Below are 24,142 nucleotides of genomic sequence, written 5' to 3' on the forward strand. Positions count from 1 at the left end.
CGAACTTTTTTATTCCAAAATAGGAAAGGGAAAAAACTCGAAAAAAACCACAAAAGAAATCTGGATACGGGGGTTGGTTATGTAAGGGGAAGGTGTTAGCACCCCTCACATCTGTGGTACTCCACAGGAACCTTTTGAAAATCTGTGTTTATGTTAAAACTATTTTTTGTTTGCTAAAAGAAATGAGAAAAGAGATATATACAAAAGGAAAAGGTTATTTACAAAAGTTTGCTCGGCAAGACGTTGTGTCTTGTGCCTACATACCTCCTCAGTGCAATGGAGAAGTCAGAGCATTTGTAGTTCTGCTCAAAAGTTTTGAAAAAGGTTTTATTGAAAACAAGTTTTAAAGGGAAAAGAGTGCAAGTGCACAAAAGAGTTTAAAGAAGATCACATGACAAAAGTCAAGGTTTTATTATGAAAAAAGTTTTGAAAACAGGTCGATGGCGGTGCACAAGACACTCGACTTACAAAGAGTGGGTTGGGAGCTTGGTATATGGACCAAGTAATGCGGGGGTGAAGATTTATTTAAAAGAGGAAAGTGGAAAAAGTAAATGAAAACAAACGAGCTCATACAGGTAAAATCCATACAAACAAGCATACAAGTTCAAGCATAAAGGGATGAACATAGGAGTAAAATAAGGGTGTACGTGCAAGTGTGCATGTGTAAGTACGGTTGATGGCGATGCGTGAAGTGCAATCGACTTATGGTAGAAAACGGCTAAGAACCTAATATTCTTTTATTTTGAAAAACGGTTAAAAGCATGCAAGCAATAATAAAATAAAGCGGTAAAGGAAAGCGGTAAAATTATTACAAGGCTTCGGGGATGGGGATTACACACTTAATAAATGGGGATGAAAATTAACTACTAATTATTACAACCCAATCGAAATATTAAAGCGGAAAATAAAAGGATAATATATACAAAGATTAAAATGAGTTATAAATGTCCACAATAAAATCCAATGGCTCAATGATAGTAGTACCTCACAAAAGTCAAGAAAATATTAGCAACGGATATATATAATGATGCATGAGAAATGATAAAGAAAATATTAACAATTAATCAAGAAAATAACAAAAGAGAAAATATAGAAATAAGCATATTAAATCTAAAGGAATTTAAAATTAAACAACATATTTTTGGTGTTTTTAATATGGAAAATAAAATCTAATTCTAAACATGTTTTTGGTATTTTAAAATATGAAAAATAAAATCTAATAAACGTATTTTTGTATTTTTATGTCATGCAATTTTTATCAACTAAGAAAAATAAACAAAGAAACAATAATAATTAACACAAACAGTCAAAAGGGGTGCCCAAAAATGGATGCAGGCCCAAGATGTATTGGACCAAATTCATTAGATTGTACTAGCAGGGTGTAGGCCGAAATTAATGATGATAAGCAAGCAAAAATATGGATCTGGGTTTCTGAAATGAAAACAAGCCCACTAGAAAACAGAATGAACCCTAAATGAGAACCAAACCAATCTATCCCCTGTTTCACTCTGTTCTTTCTCTCAAATAATAACACACAACAAAACCTCACTTCATCTTTCTCAGTTCTCTCACGGCCTCACTTCTCTGTTTCTCTCTTTACGATTCTCTCTCACAAATAAACAAATAAAAACCTATCAACATCTCTGTTTCTACTCAATCAAACGATTTCATAACCCACACTCAATCAGAAATTCAAACACAGATCAAATTCACAGCATTCAAACACATATTGAAATCAAACAAGCTATCAATCCAAAATAGAACAAACAACATACAATTTATCAACGATGTAAATCAACATGGAAATCGAAATCAAAGGTCGAAAGGAGTACCGATCTGATGCGTTGGTGCGTTGTTCGTTCCTATTTTCTACTCTCGCTTCGTCTTCGTCTGCGTCACTGATTTGAGTTCGTGTCCGTCTAGCTGTGAGTGTTGTTACGATGAATCTGATAGATCTCTGTGTGCAGGTATGATCGCCTGAAGATTCATGTCCGAAACGGGATCGGAAACGATGTTGTGTTGATGATGATGGACCGACGTTGCGAATCGGTGGCGGAGTTAAAGCTCGGTGCGGATCTGTTACACTTGCAACCAGTCAAATAAAACAAATGAAGATTAGCAATAACAAAAATAAAAGAGTTAACTCTGCAGGTTCTGTGTAATCATCGATGTTTCAGTGATTTGGTGAGTGAATGCAGTGCTTTATTGGAAGATTGCTTGTCGCGATTTCGTATTGACGGTTCTGAATTGGTTGTTAGAAATGGTTATGATATTGTGAGTGATTATGCAGAATGGTTTAGTATGTGAGGTGAAATATTGAAGGTGAGTGAAGCTATGAACAAATGAGTTTACAGGTTCTGAAATTTATTAGTTTGGAGGAAGCATTCTGGTTATATTTTGACAGAGTATCTTTGCATTTTTCTTCCTCCCTTTTTCTGGCTTTGAGCATCTGTATTTATAGGACATATGAGGTGAGGGTAGTATGGTATTTGAGGGATAAGAGGATAAGAATGGACAATTTTCCGATCCACTTTTTCAGGGGCATCAAGAGAAACGCGTGAGAGATTTTGTGAGAATTGGCAGAAAGTTTGTTTTGCATTTTGTGACCTTCACGTGAAAGGTGATGAGGAAATTGTTGATATTTTTTCTTTTTGTCTGTAGTGAGCATGAAGAGAAATCGTGACCTCCTTGCTTGAAAACGTGAGAAATCTTTGAAGTGGTCCCACATGGACTTTCTTGGCTTCATGGTTTGGGCTTTGAATCAATAACTTGCAAATGGGCCAACTTGAATCAAATAGATCTTTCCTCTTTATTGGACCAAAAGATAATCCTCACTTTTATTGAATTGTACCTATAAAAGAAAATAAAACAAGTAATAACAAAATAACATAATAAAATTGATTTACTAATTTCAATTAAAAACTCAACTTAAATCTAAATTGAATTCAAAATTAAAATTACAAATCCCAAAATATTAATAAGAATAGACAAAAATACCATTAATTCTAAAATGATGTTATGAAATGAATGTATATGTTTTTTTTATTATTATTATTATTTTTCTAAATGAGAATGATGCAAATGAATGTATAAGAAGCTACATATATTTTTTTCAATTTTTTTTGAGATAAAATAAGACTACTAAATGTAAATGATGCAGATAAAAAGTCGGGGCAAAATTTAGGGTACAACAGCAGTTACAATAATATTGCAAGAATTAAATTAGGCAAGGCAATTGGCATAAGGCAAACAAAAAGTATTTGAAAAGATTAAAACATAAAAGGTTTTCAGAAAAAAGAAGGCACAAGGTTTTTGAAAAATATTCAGGGTAAACCCTAATTTTTTAGGGAATGAAGGTTTTATGAGAAAAATGACACGTTAGTTAATGGACGACACCTACCTAAAAAATCTAAGGCTACTAGGGTTTCTAAATTAATCGAGGTTAACAAACCTAAAAATTAATTATTGGTTTAAACATAAAACTAAATTAATTGACCTAAATAAAAATAAATAAATTAAAATTATTATAAAAACCCTGAATTAAAATTAAATTAATTTAACTAGTATAATCCTAAAAAAAACTAAATTAGTTTATTTTTATTATTAAGAGAAAAAGAGTTTGATTTTAACTAAAAAGATTTTTAATTTAATTGATTTTTTTTAGAAGAAAAGGAAAAGAATAAAAAAACTAATTATATAAATAAATATAAAACAATTTAGAAAAATCTGGGGTTTGGATTTGGTGTTGCTAATCTGTGAAGGACTATGGTGTGCTGCAATCTTTGTGTGCGTTGCATTAGAGTAGAGATAAATCTGACGGCTGCTGGTGGAGGGGCGTTTGATTCAGTGCGACGATCTCTTGAGGATGTATGGTAAGGAGCATCTCCGGGCTTTCAGATCTGGACGTCCAGGAGATCCAACGGCTGATGGAGAAGGTGCATAGTGGGCGTGTGCAAGGGGGGTGCGTTGGCTCTGAAACACTATAGCAAACAAGTTAAAAAACAAAAGAAATAATACGCATGACCTGGGGATCGAACCCAGGTCTCTTTGATTGCCAACAACATGCCTCAGCCATTTGTGCCAATTTCCTACGCTGATAACATAATGCGCCAAAATGTACAAATATAAAACAAAGCTTTATTCAAAATTCAAACTAGAAACGTGCACCTCACAATGCTTCTTCTTCATCGTTGATCTTTGGGAACACATAAGCTTTTGGCCACGGTTTTCACGCGTGGCCATAGCCCTTCAAGCTTAAAACCGTGAGAGTATGAACACGATTCCAGATGCCCCACGCTTTGGAGATGATTGGAAAAGCTTCCTGGACCTCCAATGATCGTATCTGAGTCTTCAAAAGCCTCTGAATTTCCCTCAAACTCCAAAACCGATTTGGATTTTTCTTTGAATTTGTTGAAGCTTGCGTACGATTTTTCAGGGCTCCAATCCTTGTTTTTCTTTTGATTATGTCCACATATATATGGGAAACGAATTAGGTCAAGAAACTTGTATCAAATCTCCATATTTTAGGAGATTGAGATTTGATTTGGAAGAGATATGGAAGCATTCTATTTTGGTCTTCAATCAAGATAATCAATTTCCAATCATCCTTGCACGCTTTCTTTAGCTCCAAGATTTGCTTATTTGGCTTCTGGATGGATTTAGAATATCATTTAGGATTTAATCCATTTAATTCTTATTTTTAATGATTTACTTAATATTTAAATGAATAGAAATTCATATAAATATAAATAAAAGTCATAAAAAATAAATAATAGACTTAGAGGTCTTGAATTAGTCCATGGATGAGTTTAAAGTCCAAAAGCTAGGCCCATTGGTTCAAAAATCCAAAATTACTTACTTAGGCTTTTGTGCACCTCTTGATTTTTACCCAACTTCTGTCGATCATAACTCACTCAATTTTGATCCTATGAAGGTGTTCTAGGACTTTTTGGAAATTTCAAGATGTCCTCTAAAGGACACTTTGGAACATATTTTGCATTTGAGGATTTTATCTTGAGGATATGGCTTCTGGAAGAAAACAACTTTTTGCGAGCTTCTAGAAGGACCTGTAATGTTTTGGCTCATATCTCTTATGCGGAAGCATTTCTTGACCTTGGGTCCAACATCAAAGTTGTAGAGAATTGAATTTACTTGAGAATGAGATTTGGGTTGGGAAATTTCTGATAAAGCATGAGAGAGATATGATCAGTCAAAGTTGGGTTGACTTTCTCCTAGAAACCCTAATTTAGCAACTTTAAGTTTTGACGATTTCTGAGCTTTCCTTGATGAATCATGATCAACCTTTGATCAAATGATGAATGTAACTTCAAAATGTTGATGTTGACCAAAAATCAGAAGTTTTGACTGTATTTTGACCACAGTTGACTTTTAGGTCAAACTAGTCGACTGTTGACTATTTGAGCTTTTGTCTGGGCAATCTTGTGAATCAGAGCTTGAAACTTGAAATGAGGATTCTTTGAGGCATATGAGAGGCCACGAAGTCCATTTGAGGTATCAGAAACTGATTTTACTTTGAGAAGATCAAAACCCCAGCTTGAGGGTTGTTGTTTAGGAGAGTGTTCATTCAGTAAAGTCTTGAGCCTTTGATATTCAAATGTGCTTGAGTATGAAAATATGGTGGGCAAATTTTAGGGTATGACAGAGACACTGAAAGTGTACATGGATGATGTAGTCATAAAGTCTAGCCAATAGGAGCATCATGCCCAATACTTTCAAAGGGTGTTCAAGAGGGTACGACAATACAACATGAACCTCAACTCGGAGAAATGCACTTTCGGGGTAAGGGCTGGCAAATTTTTAGGTTTCTATTTGACCAAAACAGGGATTGAAGCAAACATTGATAAATATGAAGCGGTTGTCAAAATGAACCCGCCGACTTCAAAGAAGGAGGTTCATAGGTTAAATGGATGTTGATTGATTTGAATAAATTTGTTTTAAAGTCTTTATAGTCGACCTTGCCTTTTTACTGATTATTGAAGAAAAAAATTGATTCCAAGTGGACATCTGATTACGAATAAACTTTTCAATCTCTAAAGAAAATCTTGGTCGCGCCCCCTTGTACTTACCCGACCATCTTCGGGGGAAGTCATGTATCTATACTTAGATGTTGTCAAAGTAACTGTAAGTTCTATTTTGATTACAGAATCTGACGCCCATGAGAGATCAATGTGCTTCATCTCTAGAGCCTTTGAGGGGGCAAGAATGCGGTGCAAAAAGATCTAAAAGGCAACCTTGGTGTTACTAACAACATCATGCAAGTTGTAATGATACTTCCTCACACATTCCATAATAGTCCAAGCAAATCATCCTCTAAAACAAGTTCTTTACCGATCGAATATGATTGGGCGTCTGACAAAGTATGCCATTGAGTTGTGCGAGTTTTAGGTGCCCTTCAAATCAAGGAACGGCTTGAAAGCCCAATTGTTCACTGACTTCCCATTTAAAGTGACTTTGGTTCTCCTGGTGAAAAATAGTACATGGGTAGTGTAACACGGTGGGAGAACTGACTTTTATTTTATTTCGCAAACAAATGTTGCGGTGAGCAAGAGTCGCCACCGACTTTTATTTTATCGAATTAGGAAAGGCATAAAAGAACAGTAAAGACCTTCTTTGAAAAGAGAATGAGTTCGGGGGGTAGGTTATACAAAGGGAAGGTGTAAGCACCCTTTGTATCCATGGTTATCCATGGGCTCTTAATTGCTTATCTCACTTGTTTGTTTTGAAATGTTTGAAAAGTGTCGTGTGTGTTTAGAAAAAAAGTTTGATTTTGACAATGTCTAAAAAGACAATGTTAGAAAACAGGGTGTGAAAAGCATTTGTTGATTTGTTGTGAGTAAGAACTTAAGAGTTCCTACCCTAAGTTCGTAAGGTCTTTCCTATTCTAAAGACTTTCCTTCAGCGATAGTACTATCCATACCATATAAGGGTAGGTAGTCCTATACATTGGATGTACGGGTCATCGAAGGGTCATCGAATCATTATAGGGGCTATCCATACCATAAAGAGGGTAGGAAGTCCTATGAGATATGAATAGTCACAAAGGCAACCAGTAAGGATACCTTAGCCATCGAAGGGACTATCACCATTTAATCGAGGGACAAGATCATGTATACCGAAGGCGACATCGAAGGGACTATGATCTTTAAATCGGAGGGACATGGTGATTTAGAATCGAAGGCAGCATGGGCTAAGGCATCCCTACGCTCGAAAGGACTTGACTATTTTGATCAAAAGGCAACATAAGAGGGGAAACCCTAGAGGTGAGTGTGTGAACAGTAAAATCAGTGTGTTAGATTCAGTTATTTATTTATCTTGAGTTAGGTTAGCTAGCGTTTGATTATTAGTCTTGCCATACAATCCTAAGCATACATCTAAACAGATATAGGAGTGCGGAAAGTAAAAGCGGAAAAGAAAAGGTTCCTACACTACTACAAAAAATACCCTTGCGACCTATACATCAATTTCTAGAATTTCAAAATAAAGCGATAAAAATAGCATGCGACATTCACAGAGTTTGAGGTGAGAAGAGAAAAATCGAGGAATCGAGCGTAATTAGAATTATAAAAGTTAAGGTTAAGGAGGACTTTAAATTTACTAATTAACTCAAACCTAATTACTAAATTAATTTAATCCTAATTATGTACAAATTTTAAATCTAATTAAAATTTAATTAAAACCTAATATTTAATTAATTATAGTTATAAAACCCCAAACCTAATTAAATGAATCCTAATTACTAGGTTAAAAAACTAAATAAAATTAATCCTAATTTTGGTTAATTAAAATCCTAAGCCTAAATTAACCCTAAAATTAATCCTTTGTGATTTTTATTGGTTGTTGATAATAATAAAAAAAAGGTTAGTGGAAGAAATTAAAAAAGAAATAAAAGCATATGGCCCTGGGGGTATAGCCTGAGAGTGGGGTGAGAATTAAATTCAAGAGAAGCCCAGCCCATTTGCCAAGAAACTCCCAGCGCGTGAGATCCAATGTGTTGGTTCTCTGATGGTCCACGGTGGAGCAGCGTTCTAATCCTTCTAATCTTGTTTAGTGGAGATCCAGAGGTTAATGCGTGAGGGTGCGTCATAAGCATGCACAAGAGAAACACACTGGATCTGTGAAACAAGTATAGCAAACAAATGATAAAAATAAGTTTTACGATGCTAAGATTCAAACTCAGGTTGTCTTGGTCACCAATACGTCCACGTTACCAACTGTGCTGCTTTTCTTCGTTGCAAAGGAAATATCACACAAAGAATAAATTCAAAAACGTGACCTAAATGCCAATTTCAAAGCGAGTCAAAGCCGGGGCCCACGAGGCGTTTGAGCGTCCAATCAGAGCAGAGAGAAGCGCTGGACTTTTTGACCAACCAGCCAAGCGGTTCCACATGCCACGCCTCCTCTGACCTTTCCCTGGCTTTTTCCAAATCGCCATTCACGGTGGTTTCCACCTCCTTCTCCGATGGGGGTTTCTCCAAACCTGCGAAAGAACAACAAACAAGCAAAAAGAAATAACCAGACCCACTATTTAACAGGCTACGAATTCAATGAGACCCTCCTTTCTGTCTGAAACGCACTATAAACATGGCTGCGAAACTCTGCAAATTCGAAGCCCTAATAATGACGGCCGATGATTTAGAGCTGAAAGCTCACATGTGACACGTTAGACCGACACCAATCACTCTCAGGAACACATTAAAGCTATTAGTTTTCGTTAAAACGCCACAACTATCAACATATGAAAATTTCACATGAATGGAGAAGATGGCCACGGTGTGCTATGTTTCAGATGATACAATGCAAGGTTTCAAGTCTAGCCTTACCCTTTGACACCTCAGGGAGAGCTTAGGACCGATGATTTGGATCATAAGTGGTTGTGTTTGAAAAAAAATCTTGCCCTAGTTTAGTGAAAAGTTTTGAAATTTGGAGGATGATCTTGAGGCAACTTTTTTCGTGTCCTTTGGCTGAGAATTGTTAGTTATATATATGAGGTGGATTACGTTAAAAGACTTGGAAACAAATCAAGTAGAATCATATCTTTTGAAGATGGAGAGATTTGATTTTAAAAATTGCACCTAAACCTTCCAATTTTGGATCATTATATTTCCATGCCATTTTCCATGTTTTATTGGCCCTTGGATTGATTTAGGATTGATCAAAGCTTGGAAAATCAATTATATGATCTTTAATCATTTACTTATGATTTTATTTTAATTTAAATGAATAAATTCAAATAAAATATGAAATAAAATCAAGAAATAAATAAAAATTGCTTCATGGGCCTCTTGTAAGCTTATAATCACGTGGATAGCTCAAACACTAAGGCACATTTGAAAATAATCCAAGATTGCTCAATATTGGCTTCATGCATTTTCTCAGAAATTGTTCAACTTCAACGATGCATATCTCTCTCAACTTTAACCCTATGAAGGTGTTCTTGATCATTTTAGAAATCTTAAAGTGTCCTCTAAATTACCCTTTTGGTTTCATCTCAATTGAGTCTTCCATGTTCATGTATGCTCCATTTGAAAAAGATGACTTTTGGTTGACTTTCAAAAGGGCCTGTAATGTTTTGGCTCATATATCTCGAATGATGCATTTCCTGGTCTTGAGCCCAACATCAAAGTTGTAGATAATTGAATTTCCTTGATAATGAGTTTTGGTTGGACAATTTATGATAAACCATGTGAGAGTTATGCCCAGTCAAAGTTCAGTTGACTTTCTCCTTAAAAACCCTAATTTGGAAACTTTGTCTTTTGATGATTTTGGTGCTTTTCCTGATGAATCATGATCAATCCTTGATCAAATGATGAATATAAATTCAAAATGTTTATGTTGACAAAAAATCAGGAGTTTTGACTGTAAGTTGACCACAGTTGACTTTTAGAATAACATGGTCGACTATTGATCAATTGAGCAATTGTGTAGGCAATATTGTGAATCAGAGCTTGGTATTTGATATGAGGATGGGAATCCATGGAGTCCACTTAAGGCATTGGAACCTAAGCTTACCTTGAGAGAAGTGAAATCCTAGTTGTGGACTTGTTGCTTAGGAGAGCGAGTAGACATGCTTACTTCTTTGTGTAGCCTTGAGTGGCTGAAGGTCCTATAAGCCAGAATATATTGAAATATGATGGGAAAATTTGGGGGTATGACAGGTAGTCTTGATGGACAGATCGTCCAATGACAAAGCAAGCGACACATGTGTGTCTTTAGAAAACATCCACGGGTTAAGTAATGGAAGTGTCTGTGAGATTTGAGTTCATGATCACCAACAACTAGGTCAAATATGAGGCTATCATCAACAGTATCACATTCTCAAAAGAAATAAGGGCCGAACGCATTAAGCTATAAACACTCTCCTAATTGGTTATTTCCTAAATAAGAGGATAGACTTAGGAAAATGACCATTTGCTCCAGAAATACCTTAAGTTGGCTATTAAAATTTTCGCAAAATTTAAGGCGTTCGAGATCAATCGTGTGCCTCGAGAGCCGAGAGGAAAAAACCTTAGTCAATTTCCTATCTTGGTTAGCCAACATTATAAGTCATGGTTTCAACCATTATTTCGTCCAATAAATTAGGAACACCCTTAGTGTCAAAACTAAGGGGAAATTAGTAGTAGTTGTAAATAACACGTCTCCACTCCCTAGATGAACCCGACTCGGCAATATATAGAGTCTGGAATCCTTCTGATATATCTATCCAAAGCAACACTAGTCAAAGTAAGGTCGGGGGGGTACATTGTGGTTGGAGGAACTTTATACAAAAGGGGCTTAGAGTCTGAAATCCTTCTAACATATCCATCTGAAGCAACATTAGTCAAAATAAGCTCAAGGGATACACTGTGGTTGGAGGAACTTTATATAAAAGGGGCTTGTCAGGGCCATTGTTGAGATGCTTGGGAAAGTAGAGGCCAATTACACTCTTTTGTAAGTGCATGAAGAAATCTCCAAGCAACACCTAGGAGAAAGGGCACTGGCTAAGAAATTTTTAAGAGTGAGGTATTATTGGTCGACCATGATATAAGGTGCATAGGAGTATGTAAAAAATGATACCAACGTCAAAGGCATGTGTCGCTACCGCGAAAATTAACAGAGTCGCCACTAACATATTTATCCTGAAAAGGAAGGGAATGCCAGCAAACCACAAAACAAAACAACGGTCTCACGACCAGAGAAAAAGGGTAAGGGAGTCGGTTACGCGAGGGGAAGGTATTAGCACCCCTCGCGCCCATCGTACTCGATGATATCCACGCCTGTGTCTAAAACTATGGGTGTGTAACAAATATACGCTAATCTGGACTAAAATGAATGCAGAATGTAGGGAAAAGAAAGGATTATGCTCGCACGGGCCCTACCCTGCTGCCTACGTATCTGTTTTGCAGAATCAGAGCTACCGTAGCTCAGCTAACTAATTTCTGTTTGTTTTGTGTTTTTTAGGTGAACAAGTTACATTCACACTCCGCTGCTCGACCTTTGGAGACTTATGCTGGGAATGGAGCGGAAATAACAAGCTCTTAAGAAAAGAAAATCAAAGAGTGTGGTTTGTGTTTTAAAGGATGCATGAGGAAAACCTAAGCTAAGAGGGAAAGCTTGCTACCTAATGTTATCATACAAAGGGTACAAGTCTATACTAAACTAGCAACCTACGGGGGAAAAGGCAAAAACACACAATGAGCACACAAACGAGCATCCGCTCGTAAAGCAAACAAACCAACGGTACTGACCGAATGGTAGAAAAGCGGTCCCGCCATAGCCAAGGGGAGCAGCTCAACCCAAGTCAACCAAGCATTAGACCTCGTGAAAATGATCGGGCCATAGACAAGAGGGCGGACCCCTCTCAGCAACCAAGCCGTCACGGATCGTAAAGGAAAACGGTGCGTGCGTACACCGAGCATAAACGTCGAGCGACGCGAGCTATAGGAAAGGCGGGGGTCCGGCTACATGAACCCTTTTCCTGACATACTCGATAACAAGATCTTGTGCAGGTTCAGAAGCGAGCAACGCGTAGCGTGCGCATAATGAACAGACTCGATGAGACTAGGCGGGGGTTGATTGCTAACCCTTTCCGCATGCCTTCCATGAGGACTTAACGGAGTGCCATATAGGACTTATTACACCGTGACTCCCTGCCGCAAAGCACAAATATAAACACACCAACAAAAACAGAGCCTCTTTCGAGGGCTTGGCCAGATGCATGTCTAGGTCTTACTTCTCATGTTAAAGGATGATGCGAGAAAGCGATAAAGTGCGAGAAAAGTAAAATGAAACGGAATCAATACCAAACGGATGATGATCCGTAAGCTAAAGCGAAGAGAGTGAGTAAACTAGGATCCCGCAAGCGAGCTAGCAAAAGCAACAGCAAACATGTCAGCACTCCGATTAAAATCCGCATAAGCAATCAAGAGTCGGCGCGATGAAAGTAAATCACGCGCCAACGTGTGCATCGGGCCCAACGAATACCATACACCTGCAAGGGAAACAGAAATCCGGACAAGCAAGTATAATGATAAAGGATGCGTGTAGAAACGCGAATCAGAGAGAAAATAGATGTCGTGTCCCGCAAATAAAGCGGAACACGAGAGCGGGTATCGATCAGAGCCTCCATGTTGCCTTGCATACTAGCACACACGTTAGAGATAACAAGACATCGCAATCGGAATTGCATTTATTGAATTATAAGCTAAACCGTAAATGGATAACGGAATAGAAAGTGAAAACATAACAAAAGCGAATAAGAAGAAACATGAGATAGTATTCAAGAGCAAATCAAATATGTATACTAAAACTACGGAAGCCAACACAAATATTTACATGCACAACGGTACACCGAAACGGCAAAACCGGGTAAAAACAGTGAAAACTAAACTCGTCAGAATTACGCCAAAATTTTATTGCAAGGTTAAAACGTGCTAAAGAAGTCAAATATGCGATTAGAATATACAAAATCGGCCCGGAAGCGCAACTTTCAAGACGGGGAAGAAGCAAAAACGGTAAAAAAAATCGGTCAAAACAGAAAATAAACTGCACAAACAGCTCCGAAAATATTGTTCTACTTGAAAAACATTATTCACATGCGTCAAAATTCAAAACAATTCAAGAGTTATGGCATTTTGAAATAAAATCGGTGTACCGCGTGCGTTTTGTGAAATATTGGAAAAGAGAGAAGCAAGCATATCACACCAGAAAATTTCAGCAAATAAGAGTACCAATTAGCATGCAAACAAGTTCCATCATCATCTTGAATTAACAATTAAACAATAAGTCACAAACTAGACAATTTTCCTCTAACTCCTACACTTTTCATGAGACAAAATGTGATGAAATGCAACAACAATTATCCATCCAAAATCCTGCATTATTAATGATCAACACAGTCCCAATTGACCTCAAAAATCATACCATATGTAACAAACAACAACTAAAATTCAACTATACTTTGTTCATTTTTTCCTAAGCACTTTTATGAAACAAACGCTCCAAGATTAACACTATATTCCACATGAACCAGCGAGTTGTCATATGATAGGCAAGACTTAGCACATCCATGAACACACTAACAATGACACTCATGAGCAATCCGAACTATGAGTCCAACAACAAGTATAACACTTAAACTCACTAATCTCCATGGAAAATTTAGCATTATATTTATCCAAGAATCACTTCCAAATGCATGGTCAAGTATCAAATTAACAAGTTTATGTCATCACTAGGCTCCACAATTTGATTTCAACAAGCTTCAATTCTAAAATTCAGCATTAACACATTTAACCAACACTAAAAACAACACACCAATTAAGCCATAAAATTCTGCATTAGTTCCCTTGAAACAACACACAATTACAACACAAATTCTGCATCAATTTGTTTTCAAGAACACATAACTAGCAACAAAAATTCTGCACCATTCTTATCAAACATCACACAATTAAACCTCAAAATTCTGCACTAATTATTCATCAACACAACAATTGAACCTCAAAAATTATACATCATTGACAGTTGAAAAGAACATGCAACTAACCATAAAAATTCTGGATCAACAACATCTTGCCACGATTAACCACACTCATGGATAAAAAATTGAAATTAAACAACATGTGCAACATTTGACATTCATGAGTTCTACTTATGAAAATTCAGCAACAACAACAAGATTATTTTCATCATTTCATCATTCACACCTAAACTCAAACAACAATCATCATTTAACCATCGATTTGCATTGCCAACAATTTGTACAAGCATTAGGACAAACACCTAGCATGCTTACTTATGAACAAACAATTAACTCACGAATACTCATCCAATCAAATGATACAATTTTCATATAAACCATAACGCACGTTAACTTTCAACACTGTCACAAAATAAACAACCAGCAAATCAAATTCACCATCTCTAATTACTAATGGCAATGAGTATTAAGCAATATCACCTACACAGCTACAGCACCACTTCAAAAGCAAGATCAAAGTTCCAAGAATTGAATTACCGTAATCGAAATGACGAGAATGCAATCGGAAGTACAAAGTGGAAGATGCCGCGTCGGAGGCTTGCCGCGACGGAAGGGGAACTCGCGCCAAAGAGGAGCCATGTCGGAGGACAAAGGCTGCCGGAGGCGTAGCTTCGATAGTTCGGTGATGATCGGAGTGGGGAGAAGAGATCTTGAATTGATTTTGAGATTGGATGATTTTTGTGTCTATGCGTTCTTGAGATTGTTAGAAATTGTGGATGAGTTTTGAGAGTTTTTGTAGTTTTGATTTTGAGAAAATTGAGAGAGAATGAGAAAAATTGTTTTTTGAGAATTTTGGGTGAATTGAAGTTATGAAAGAAAAGGAGGGAAAATTGTTTATATAGTTTAAATGGTGAAATGTCAAAAATGTCCCCGACATATCTCTTTTTTTGCTCGTTTTCAGGGAAACGTGAATCAGTGCGAAATTCGGAAATAAAACGAACATCACTGTGAAGATGACCAAATTTGTGACTCGTAGCCGCGAGAATGGTCTCAATCCGACAAACGGTGAGGAAATTATGCGCGTTTGAATGACGAGAAAAATCGGATCATCTGGTGCGACTGTGCAGAATTTGCGAGTACCGTTCAAAGAATGTGATAAAACTCAAACTTTGGCTCGAAGTCTGACTTAGCACGTGTGACGAAGAATCGAAGATAACGAAATTTCTGAGAAAATGCCGCCGGAATGGACTCCATACGATAAAAATCGAAGAAGTTATGAATTTTCAAACTCGGCGCGACACACTTGAAAACACACTTTTTACCGAAAGATTGCGACGTTCCTTAAAATGCTGGGCACTTTTGGTGCATAATCGGCTGATGGTCCGAACATATGAAATCTTGGTAATGATGGCACGGATCCCCAGTTAAATTTTCAAGCGAATCCGACTGGCGGATTAGGAGATATGAAATTTTTTACTGTCCGAAAACCTGCGGTTCAGCACCATTTTTCACTGTGAAATCTCCAGAAATTTATAAATCTGACAACCTTCCTCAAAGAATTGGCTTTTGAACCAAACACGAAAGTTGTAGATATCGTCGAAAAAGTTGGGGACACGCAGGAACTTAGCTCATATCATCTTCCAGATATGACTTATGAATTTTCTCGTATTTCACTATATAAACCACATTTCACACCGTATCTTCTAAAATCTCTTTATTATTTTTTCTTCAATTTGAATGACGAAATAAACGTCATTATTAACTTATAGCTCAAATAAAGAGGGCAAATTTTGGGGTGCAACAACATGGAGATGTTTTCAATGTGGAACCTTGTTTTGCAGGTAACATGACATATACTTTTGATGATGATAACCACCATGATGACAACTCTGATCATAACTATGATAAGTCAAACATGAACGATTAAGAAGTTAAAGATGCAAACCTAAGTATTATGGTTTGATAAACTTGAATATCCAATGAAGGCAAATTAAATGGAAACAATCTAAAATCCCATATCAAGAGATCTCAAGCACTTTCAACATAAAGAAGAAGTATGTGGAAAAATCCCATAGACTATTGGTTAGTCCGTGATAAAACCAAGTTTAGGTTAAAGCTTAGCCCCGTGTTACAAGTTTGTTCTGGTTCGAGATTAGCCAGTGGTAAATCTCATAGGCTATTAGTTATCCCGGTATAAAACCAAGGTTTAGGATTGACAACTCATCCCAATGTTAAAATCTCCCATTGTTTGTTTATAAGCTTGAAGACTAACCGCTCCAATATTCTTGTGGAAAGAGGACTAACCGCTTCGATCCATTCTTTAGAAGGAAGACTCACTTATTCATTCTTTAGTTTGTTGTTTGGTTGGAAGTTAGCCATACACTTCATTTTTTCTTGTATAAGGGGATTCGTGAGTTATACATATTAAAAACTCCAGAGTTTATTAGATACTCTTAAAACAATTCTTGGAGGGGAGGATTAGGTCGTTTTCTCTTTTGACCGAACCTCTATAATTTCTGATGTTTTCTCTCTTCCCTTAATTTTTTATATTCCCACATGTTATCTTCTACATTTTTATTTTCCGCTGCACAAATGTTTTTAAACTTTGATTTTAATCCTAAAAGTTTTTTAAATCCAAGTTTTTCTGAAACACGCAATTTGTGAGAGTACTTTCCCGTTAGATATTTTGCATGATGTCAAAACTAGAATGAATTTAGCATTTCTGTATATTTTATAAAAAGATTTTAAGTGTGTGTGCTTATAGCCATCTACTTTTACAAAGAAAGAACTTTTACTTTTACAAAAGTTTGACTCACTTACTAAATTGGGAGATTAACTCCTATAAGTCTCGTCCAATAGATTCTCTCGTGTTGACATTTGATTTGAGATTTATTTTGAGGCTTTTGATATAATATATTTGTTTGCCTTTGTCTGAAACTTGTTTGATGTTTGAAGCTTTATCTATGTCTAAAACTTTGTCAATCCTTATCGAACCCATGACTTGCATCTTTAATCGATTAAGTGTATTGGTTGACTTTATCTATGTTTGAAACTTTGTCAATACTTATCAAAATCATAGTTTGCATCTTTAATCGCTTAAGTGCATTGATTGACTTTTTTAATTGTTGCATCTTTACTATGTTGGATATTTATCTTTCTTTTCTGATCTTTTATAGTTGTCATCATATTTCATCTTTATCATACTGGGTATCTATTCTTGTTCTTCACAATTGTCATCATTAAAAAGAAACCTATTACCTGCAAAATAAGGTTCCACATTTTCCACACCCTTTGTTCAACAATTAAAATTCTGATTATATAGTCAAACTTGAGGCATTTCTACTAACGTTGATCTCCTGGTTAACGCTTCACTTCCTCCAAAATTAAATCTTTAAAGTCGACGCTACATAAACTTTACTTTTTTAGGTTATAGTTTTCATTCTAAATTTTAACAATGTAACTATAAAATGTCTAAAAAAGTGAGACACAAAACCCTAGCCCCACTTGTCTAAGATTTTAGTCATGTCCAACAATAATGTTAATTAAACATTTATTAAATAGGCTAAATACCCTTTTTGGTCCCTTAAGTTTACCTCGGGGTCTATTTTGGTCCCTTATCTTTAAAAAGTTCCAAAGTGGTCCTTTAATTGCTAAAATATGTCCACGTTAGTCCTTTCCGTCCAATTTTTGCTAACGGCGTCAACTTTTCCATTCTGGCATCTGACGTGGCGCTGAGTTGGCACATAATCATCTTGAAGTTCATTAAAATTATGCAAAAACATTCCAAAATTTCACTTTTGCAAGATTCGATCCCATGCCACATAGCCTGCAAGCAATACAAACCTTCCACTACACCACATTACATTTGCTGTTTATAATTTCATTCAATTTTATTATGATTATTATTATTATTAATATTATTATTATCAATATTATTATTATTATTATTAGAGAAAAGGGGTGATGCACTGACAGTGTAAAATATTTTTACACTGTCAACCAATCACCACCCATGTATCCAATTAAACCATTTTTTTATTAAAAAAAAACTTAATGACATGACACATTTATGATTTTCTATTGGATGACAGTGTAAAATTATTTTACACTGTCAGTGCACTACCTTTTAACTCTTATTATTAGTTATTATTATTATTATTATTACTGTTTCTTTTTCTTTTTTTTCCAGATTCAATCTCCATGATAAAGAAGATTGAGATACTTCCAGGATATAGTAGACAACAACATAGTCACAATATTTACTCATGAATGCATATTTCCAAATAAAAACTCAGTATTCATTCATAAACAAATATTCCAAATTAAAAAAATCCGGATCTATTAAAAAACAGAGTATCTTCTACAAGAATAGAGATTTTCTTCAAAGAAAAAGAGGAATAAACTCAGATCTAAACAAAGAAAAAGAGGAATAAACTCAGATCTAATGCAAACCCTTGCAGTACAAAACAATTATCACTGATGAATTATTCATGGGAGTCAATGGATTTGCGAGACTCGTAAACCGGGCATCGCTTAAGCTGCAAATCTGAAATTTAAACAAACAAAATTTTATTTAATTGAATACTTAGATAGTATGCTAAATTAATTGATTTCAATGATAATTCTATAGTCAAAGAAAACAGAACATGTGAGTACCAGCTATCTAAGAAGAGAAGCGAAGAAATAGAAGAAGAACATGATAACAAACCCAGGAACCTAGAAGATGACTCGATACAATACGAAAATCTGAAGCTGTGAATTTTGGAAGCTGTAAAATTGCTCAAATCATTTCATTTTCTAAGACCGAGGAAAATCCCAAATCCAAACCTAACTAAATACATGAATTGAATTTAAATGTTATTGTTGAAAATCGAGAAAACAGTAACCCAGGAGCAAGAAAGGAAACAAAATTGGAAAAATCAAAGAAGAACAAGTATGGATGAATTTTTGTATTGGTGAAAATAATGGAAGCCAATGGATGAGGAACCCTAAAACCAGAAAACAGGACAAATGAAGATGAAGTTATTGTGTGTTAATTTTGATTTATGCAACAATTATTTTTAATTATATAAAAATGACCTGTTAACAAAAAATAATTAATAATAATAATATTGATAATAGTAATAATAATAATAATAATAATAATATTGATAATAGTAATAATAATAATAATGATAATATTGATAATAGTAATAATAATAATAATAATAATAATAATAATATTCATAATGAAATTGAATGAAACTATAAATAGCAAATGTATTGTGGTGTAGTGGAAAGTTTGTGTTGCTTGCTATTGGGCATGGGATCGAATCTTGGCAAAAGTAAAATTTTGGAATGTTTTTGCATAATTTTAATGAACTTGAAGATGATTGTGTGCCAACTCAGCGCCACGTCAGATGCCAGAATGGAAAAGTTGACGTCGTTAGCAAAAATTGGACGGAAAGGACTAACGTCGACCTTTTTGAGCAATTAAAGGACCACTTTGGAACTTTTTAAAGATAAGGGACCAGAATGGACCCCGAGGTAAAGTTAAAGGCCCAAAAAGGGTATTTAGCCTATTAAATATTTGCGCACAAATAAATTATCTTTTTTTGGAAACGTAAAGAAATGTTATTTGAGTGTTTTTTTAGATATTCAACATTGTATTTTTATATAATTTACAGACAATGGTAGGTCATCAATCTCTATAGATCAACATGAGAGAGCATTTTTACATTGGGGTTTTTCTTTTACGAGCAACACATATTTGTAAGAGACACACTACATAGTCACTCAAAATTTTAAGGTACAATTGTATGGATTCTGCCACTTATAAATGTTTAAGTCTCCACATTTCTAATCAATGTGAGACTTCCTCACACTAGTCACACCTGTTATTCTCAACATTCTCCTAAAGTGTGAGTATATCCACAATGCTCTCCCTCAAGCGAAAATTATTTTTTATCACATACGCTAGCACTGTCGTTGACGTTTTTCAACTGACCACCTCCTACGCAGTAGAGAATTTTGATACAACTGAGTCGATCCCTTCATTCGGACTAAAGCGAAAGCTCTTTTTTTATCACATGCACTTGCACCGCCGTTGACACTTTTCAACGGACCACCTACTACCTCAGTAGGAAATTTTTTATCACATACACTTGCACTGCCGTTGACACTTTTCAACGGACCACCTTCTACCCAATAGAAAATTTTGATACAAGTCAGTCAATCCCTTCACTCGAACCAAAGATTCATGATATCACTGTCAGGGCTATTTTGGGTGGGGGGTTTCAACACGAGTGAATAATTTTTTACACTAGGGTCTTTTCTTTACGAGGAACACACATTTGTGAGAGACACATTACATACTCACCTAAAACCTTAAGGTGATAGGCGTGTGAGTTCTCCCACTTATAAATGACAAAGTATCCGCAATTCTAATCAATGTGAGACTTTCCCACACTATTCACAATTGTTATTCTCAACAAACAATAATTTTTATTATCACCAATCGACAGTTGGTCCAGTGATGATTGATACCGAACTTGACAGGGAGGATTGTAGTTTGATCCTGCACAATTGCGATCAAGAGGGTTAGAACTGACACCTGAACCAGATTAGACGGTTCAGTGAACCGGATACTATGATGAAAAAAAACTTTATTATTAATTTTATTTCTTTTTTCTTTTTTATGTTACATTGTTAATTATAAATAATATTATTTTTTATATAATATTGAGATAAAATATATGGTTATCACTTATCACTAGTGTAAAATTAATTTACACATTTACTACATCATCCATTTTCTATTCTCAAATTTCAAAAAGATAAAATCTAATTTGGAAGTTAATGCTCAATCGGTTCGAACAATATGGTGGGGAGTCTTCCATGTAGGCAGGGTCCCTGATGACAATTACAAGGATGGTGAAAATATCAACAGCTACTCTTGGATTCATCTATTTCCGCGGACCACCTAATCTATTTGTCTTCTTCCTACATTGTACTAATCTCTAGCTTAACAATGTTTTCATTATTTTGTTCAATACTATATCAAACAAACACATCCATTCAATTTTCACCGGTCAAATATATAAATAAAAGTTACCAAGTAAAAATGAATTTTTAAAAATACAATTTGAATTTGACTGAAATACATAAATAATATAATTTTTTTATACTGTTAATTAATCATAACTATCGATTGATTTGAAATATTTAATTTTAGTTTTAACTTTTTTATTATAATAATATAATTAAATAATTATGATGCATTAATAATATAGAATTATTTATATTGGCAATAGATAACAATTAAATTCATACAGTACAATTTAATATACTGCAAAATTGAATTTTAAATTTTACATGAATTTTAAAGTCTCTTTTAGTCAATATTATAAAAAACATAAAAATATTCCTTATGATCTCAAATTTAGATAATGCATGTAAAATAAATTTATGTTTTTATTTAAAATTAAAAAAAAATTAAAATTTTGACACAATTTTAAATTAACTATTTAACTGTAAATTATAAATTATTTTCAAAATACTCATTAAAATTATTTTATATTTAGCCTGAAAAATGTAAAAATATATAAATGAAAATATTTTGAGCACTTTAACGAATATGTTTTTATAGGTAATTGTGAAATATCAAACGTATTTATCTATATAAAAAAACACAAACTTTAAATAAAAATAAAAAACTTTTTTTTTGGTATTAAAAATAAAAAACTTTTTTAAGCAATAAATTTATCATAAAGTTCTACTCTTTCTTTTTACAATATTTTGTATATTAAATTATTTGTCCGAAAAAATTCGGTAGTAAACAGAAAATGAGATGTTATATTGAGATAGTGCTACCTGGCAGAATAACAAGAAGCCAACAAGTAGCAACTAGAAGAAACCTAGTTTTGTGGTGAGGCTGAGATAACAAGATTCGTCATCTTCACTCTTTTCATTCAATCAATTTCACAAACACCTTGTCTCCACTCTCTCACTATCTCAAATCAACAATGGCAACCTCTCTCACTTTCTCCAGGCTCCTCTCATCTTCCACCACCACCTCACTCCTATCTTCCAAAACCAAAACCCTATCCTCCACCTTCACCCTCCCTCTCAAACTCAACCGCCTCCACCCAAAACCCCTCAGATTCTCCTCCTCCCCAAAAATCTCCGCCACAATCTCCGTCGGCGACAAGCTCCCTGAATCCACCTTCTCCTTCCTCGACCCCGCCGGTGACGTCAAAACCATAACCGTCTCCGACCTCACAAAAGGCAAAAAAGCCGTCCTCTTCGCCGTCCCGGGAGCCTTCACACCCACCTGCTCCCAGAAACACGTTCCCGGATTCGTGGAGAAATCAGCCGAGCTAAAGGCGAAAGGCGTCGACACCATCGCGTGCATTTCAGTGAACGATGCTTTCGTGATGAAAGCGTGGAAGGAGGATTTGAAGGTGAACGATGAAGTGCTGCTTTTGTCTGACGGGAATGGCGATTTCACGAAGGCGATTGGGGTAGAGCTTGATTTGAGTGATAAACCAGTTGGATTGGGGGTTAGGTCAAGACGTTACGCTTTGTTGGCGGAAGATGGGGTTGTTAAGCTATTCAATTTGGAGGAAGGTGGTGCTTTTACTTTCAGTGGTCCTGATGATATCCTTGAAGTTCTCTGAAATTTTTGGGTTGTAATGTGAGTTTCTTGTTTCTTCAATCGGTTTAGGTTGATGCACTTTGATAGTTTTGGTTTGATTAATAATAACGTGGATTTGATTTGACCTAATTGGTGTTGTTTTATGTGCTAATCATCTTTATCTTGTGCTGTGCTGATGATAAAAAAATTGAATTTTTGTGGTGAATTGATTGCATAGGGAATTATAATTTGACTGTTTGAGGAAATCATGGTGATTGTGAAGCTTTGCTAAAATCACATTGATGCAAACTTATGTAGCCCCGACATCTATGAGAAACATCTCTATGAAAAATGGTGTGTCTGAGTCTGTGTCGAACACCCACGCTGATACCGATATTTGTGATTACATTTAATTATTAGTTTTTAAAATTATTATTGGTATCGCCGGTGTCCTGAATGAGATGTCGGTGCATCATAGATGCAAACCGATTATTTGGTTGCATAGTTGATAATTTAATGCATCATCCAAATCAACTTTGCTAGGCGGATAATTAAATTAAAGATGGTTTTGTGATACAGTTGCTTTATTTTCCAAACGTGATTTAGGAGTTATTATAACGTTATTTTGATAGAAAGCTGTTGCATACAAGTGTATGAATGGATGAAAGTTAAGGTGAAGTTTTGAAACAGTTCGATTGATGAGGCTGAAAATTGTTTAACTTCCTAGTAATAACTACGAGCCTCTCAATGTGCCAGCACTTTATTTCTCTTGTCTGTTTTTTGGAACATAGAAGACAAGCAAAGTAGACAAAGCTTTGCTTTTTCTGTTTGAGATGAGAACATGGGGAATCAGGATGTATGACTATGAGTGTTGCTATGAATGATTGGTTATTTGAAGTGTAGATTGTTATGCACTCCAAAAGACTGCACTTATGTGACGGGACTTTCTTTTATTTCTTCACTACTCTTATGAAGTATCGTAACATCTTTAAGTCTTTAGATACGGAAAATAGGATAATGATCTCTAGTCTATTATTAGTGTTTCGGTACATCAAAAAATCTCACAATGTTAATTTATATATAACATTTGCATTCTTCACATTCAATTAGTCGTTGGATTATAGCACTCAAAGCGAGCTTGTATAGATCTAGATCATAGATGGAGTACAACAAACTTGATGTTGAATTAACTTGAGGTTGATGGGAGCATTATCGAAGGCATTGGACCCACATACTTGAATTTGACACATTTGATGTTGGATCCACATATTTTAGTTCGGATCCTTTAGTTTCTCATAGATATAATGCAAGAGTTTTAAGGAGATTTAAGGTCGATAGGAATATTTAATTAAGAGTAGTTGGAAACCAACTAGAAAAAAACCCCATCCCCTCTATGTCCAACAACACGATACTTGCACCTTCTAATCTCTCCAAACCACGAAGGGCCATTTGCACTCTTTGCACCTTTCAATCTCTCCATACTACAAAAGGTCACTTAGCATACAATTTAAATTGGGCACCTTTCAATCTCTCCATACTACAAAAGGTCA

General features: G+C 35.3%; 1 protein-coding gene across 1 annotated transcript; it reads left to right on the forward strand.

The window, feature by feature from the left end:
- Window positions 1-21,831: 21,831 nt before the first annotated feature.
- Window positions 21,832-22,742, forward strand: LOC131611005 (peroxiredoxin-2E, chloroplastic). The gene has a single exon (XM_058883120.1). It carries the CDS (start codon window positions 21,982-21,984, stop codon window positions 22,633-22,635), a length of 654 nt encoding a protein of 217 aa, XP_058739103.1. The 5' UTR covers window positions 21,832-21,981; the 3' UTR covers window positions 22,636-22,742.
- Window positions 22,743-24,142: the final 1,400 nt, after the last annotated feature.

This window comes from Vicia villosa, linkage group LG6, assembly GCF_029867415.1.
Source record: "Vicia villosa cultivar HV-30 ecotype Madison, WI linkage group LG6, Vvil1.0, whole genome shotgun sequence".
Taxonomy (NCBI): Eukaryota; Viridiplantae; Streptophyta; class Magnoliopsida; order Fabales; family Fabaceae; genus Vicia; species Vicia villosa.

What these genes read in the sequence shown, in the direction of transcription:
- LOC131611005 (XM_058883120.1), top strand. Translation starts at nt 21,982, where the DNA reads ATGGCAACCTCTCTCACTTTCTCCAGGCTCCTCTCATCTTCCACCACC.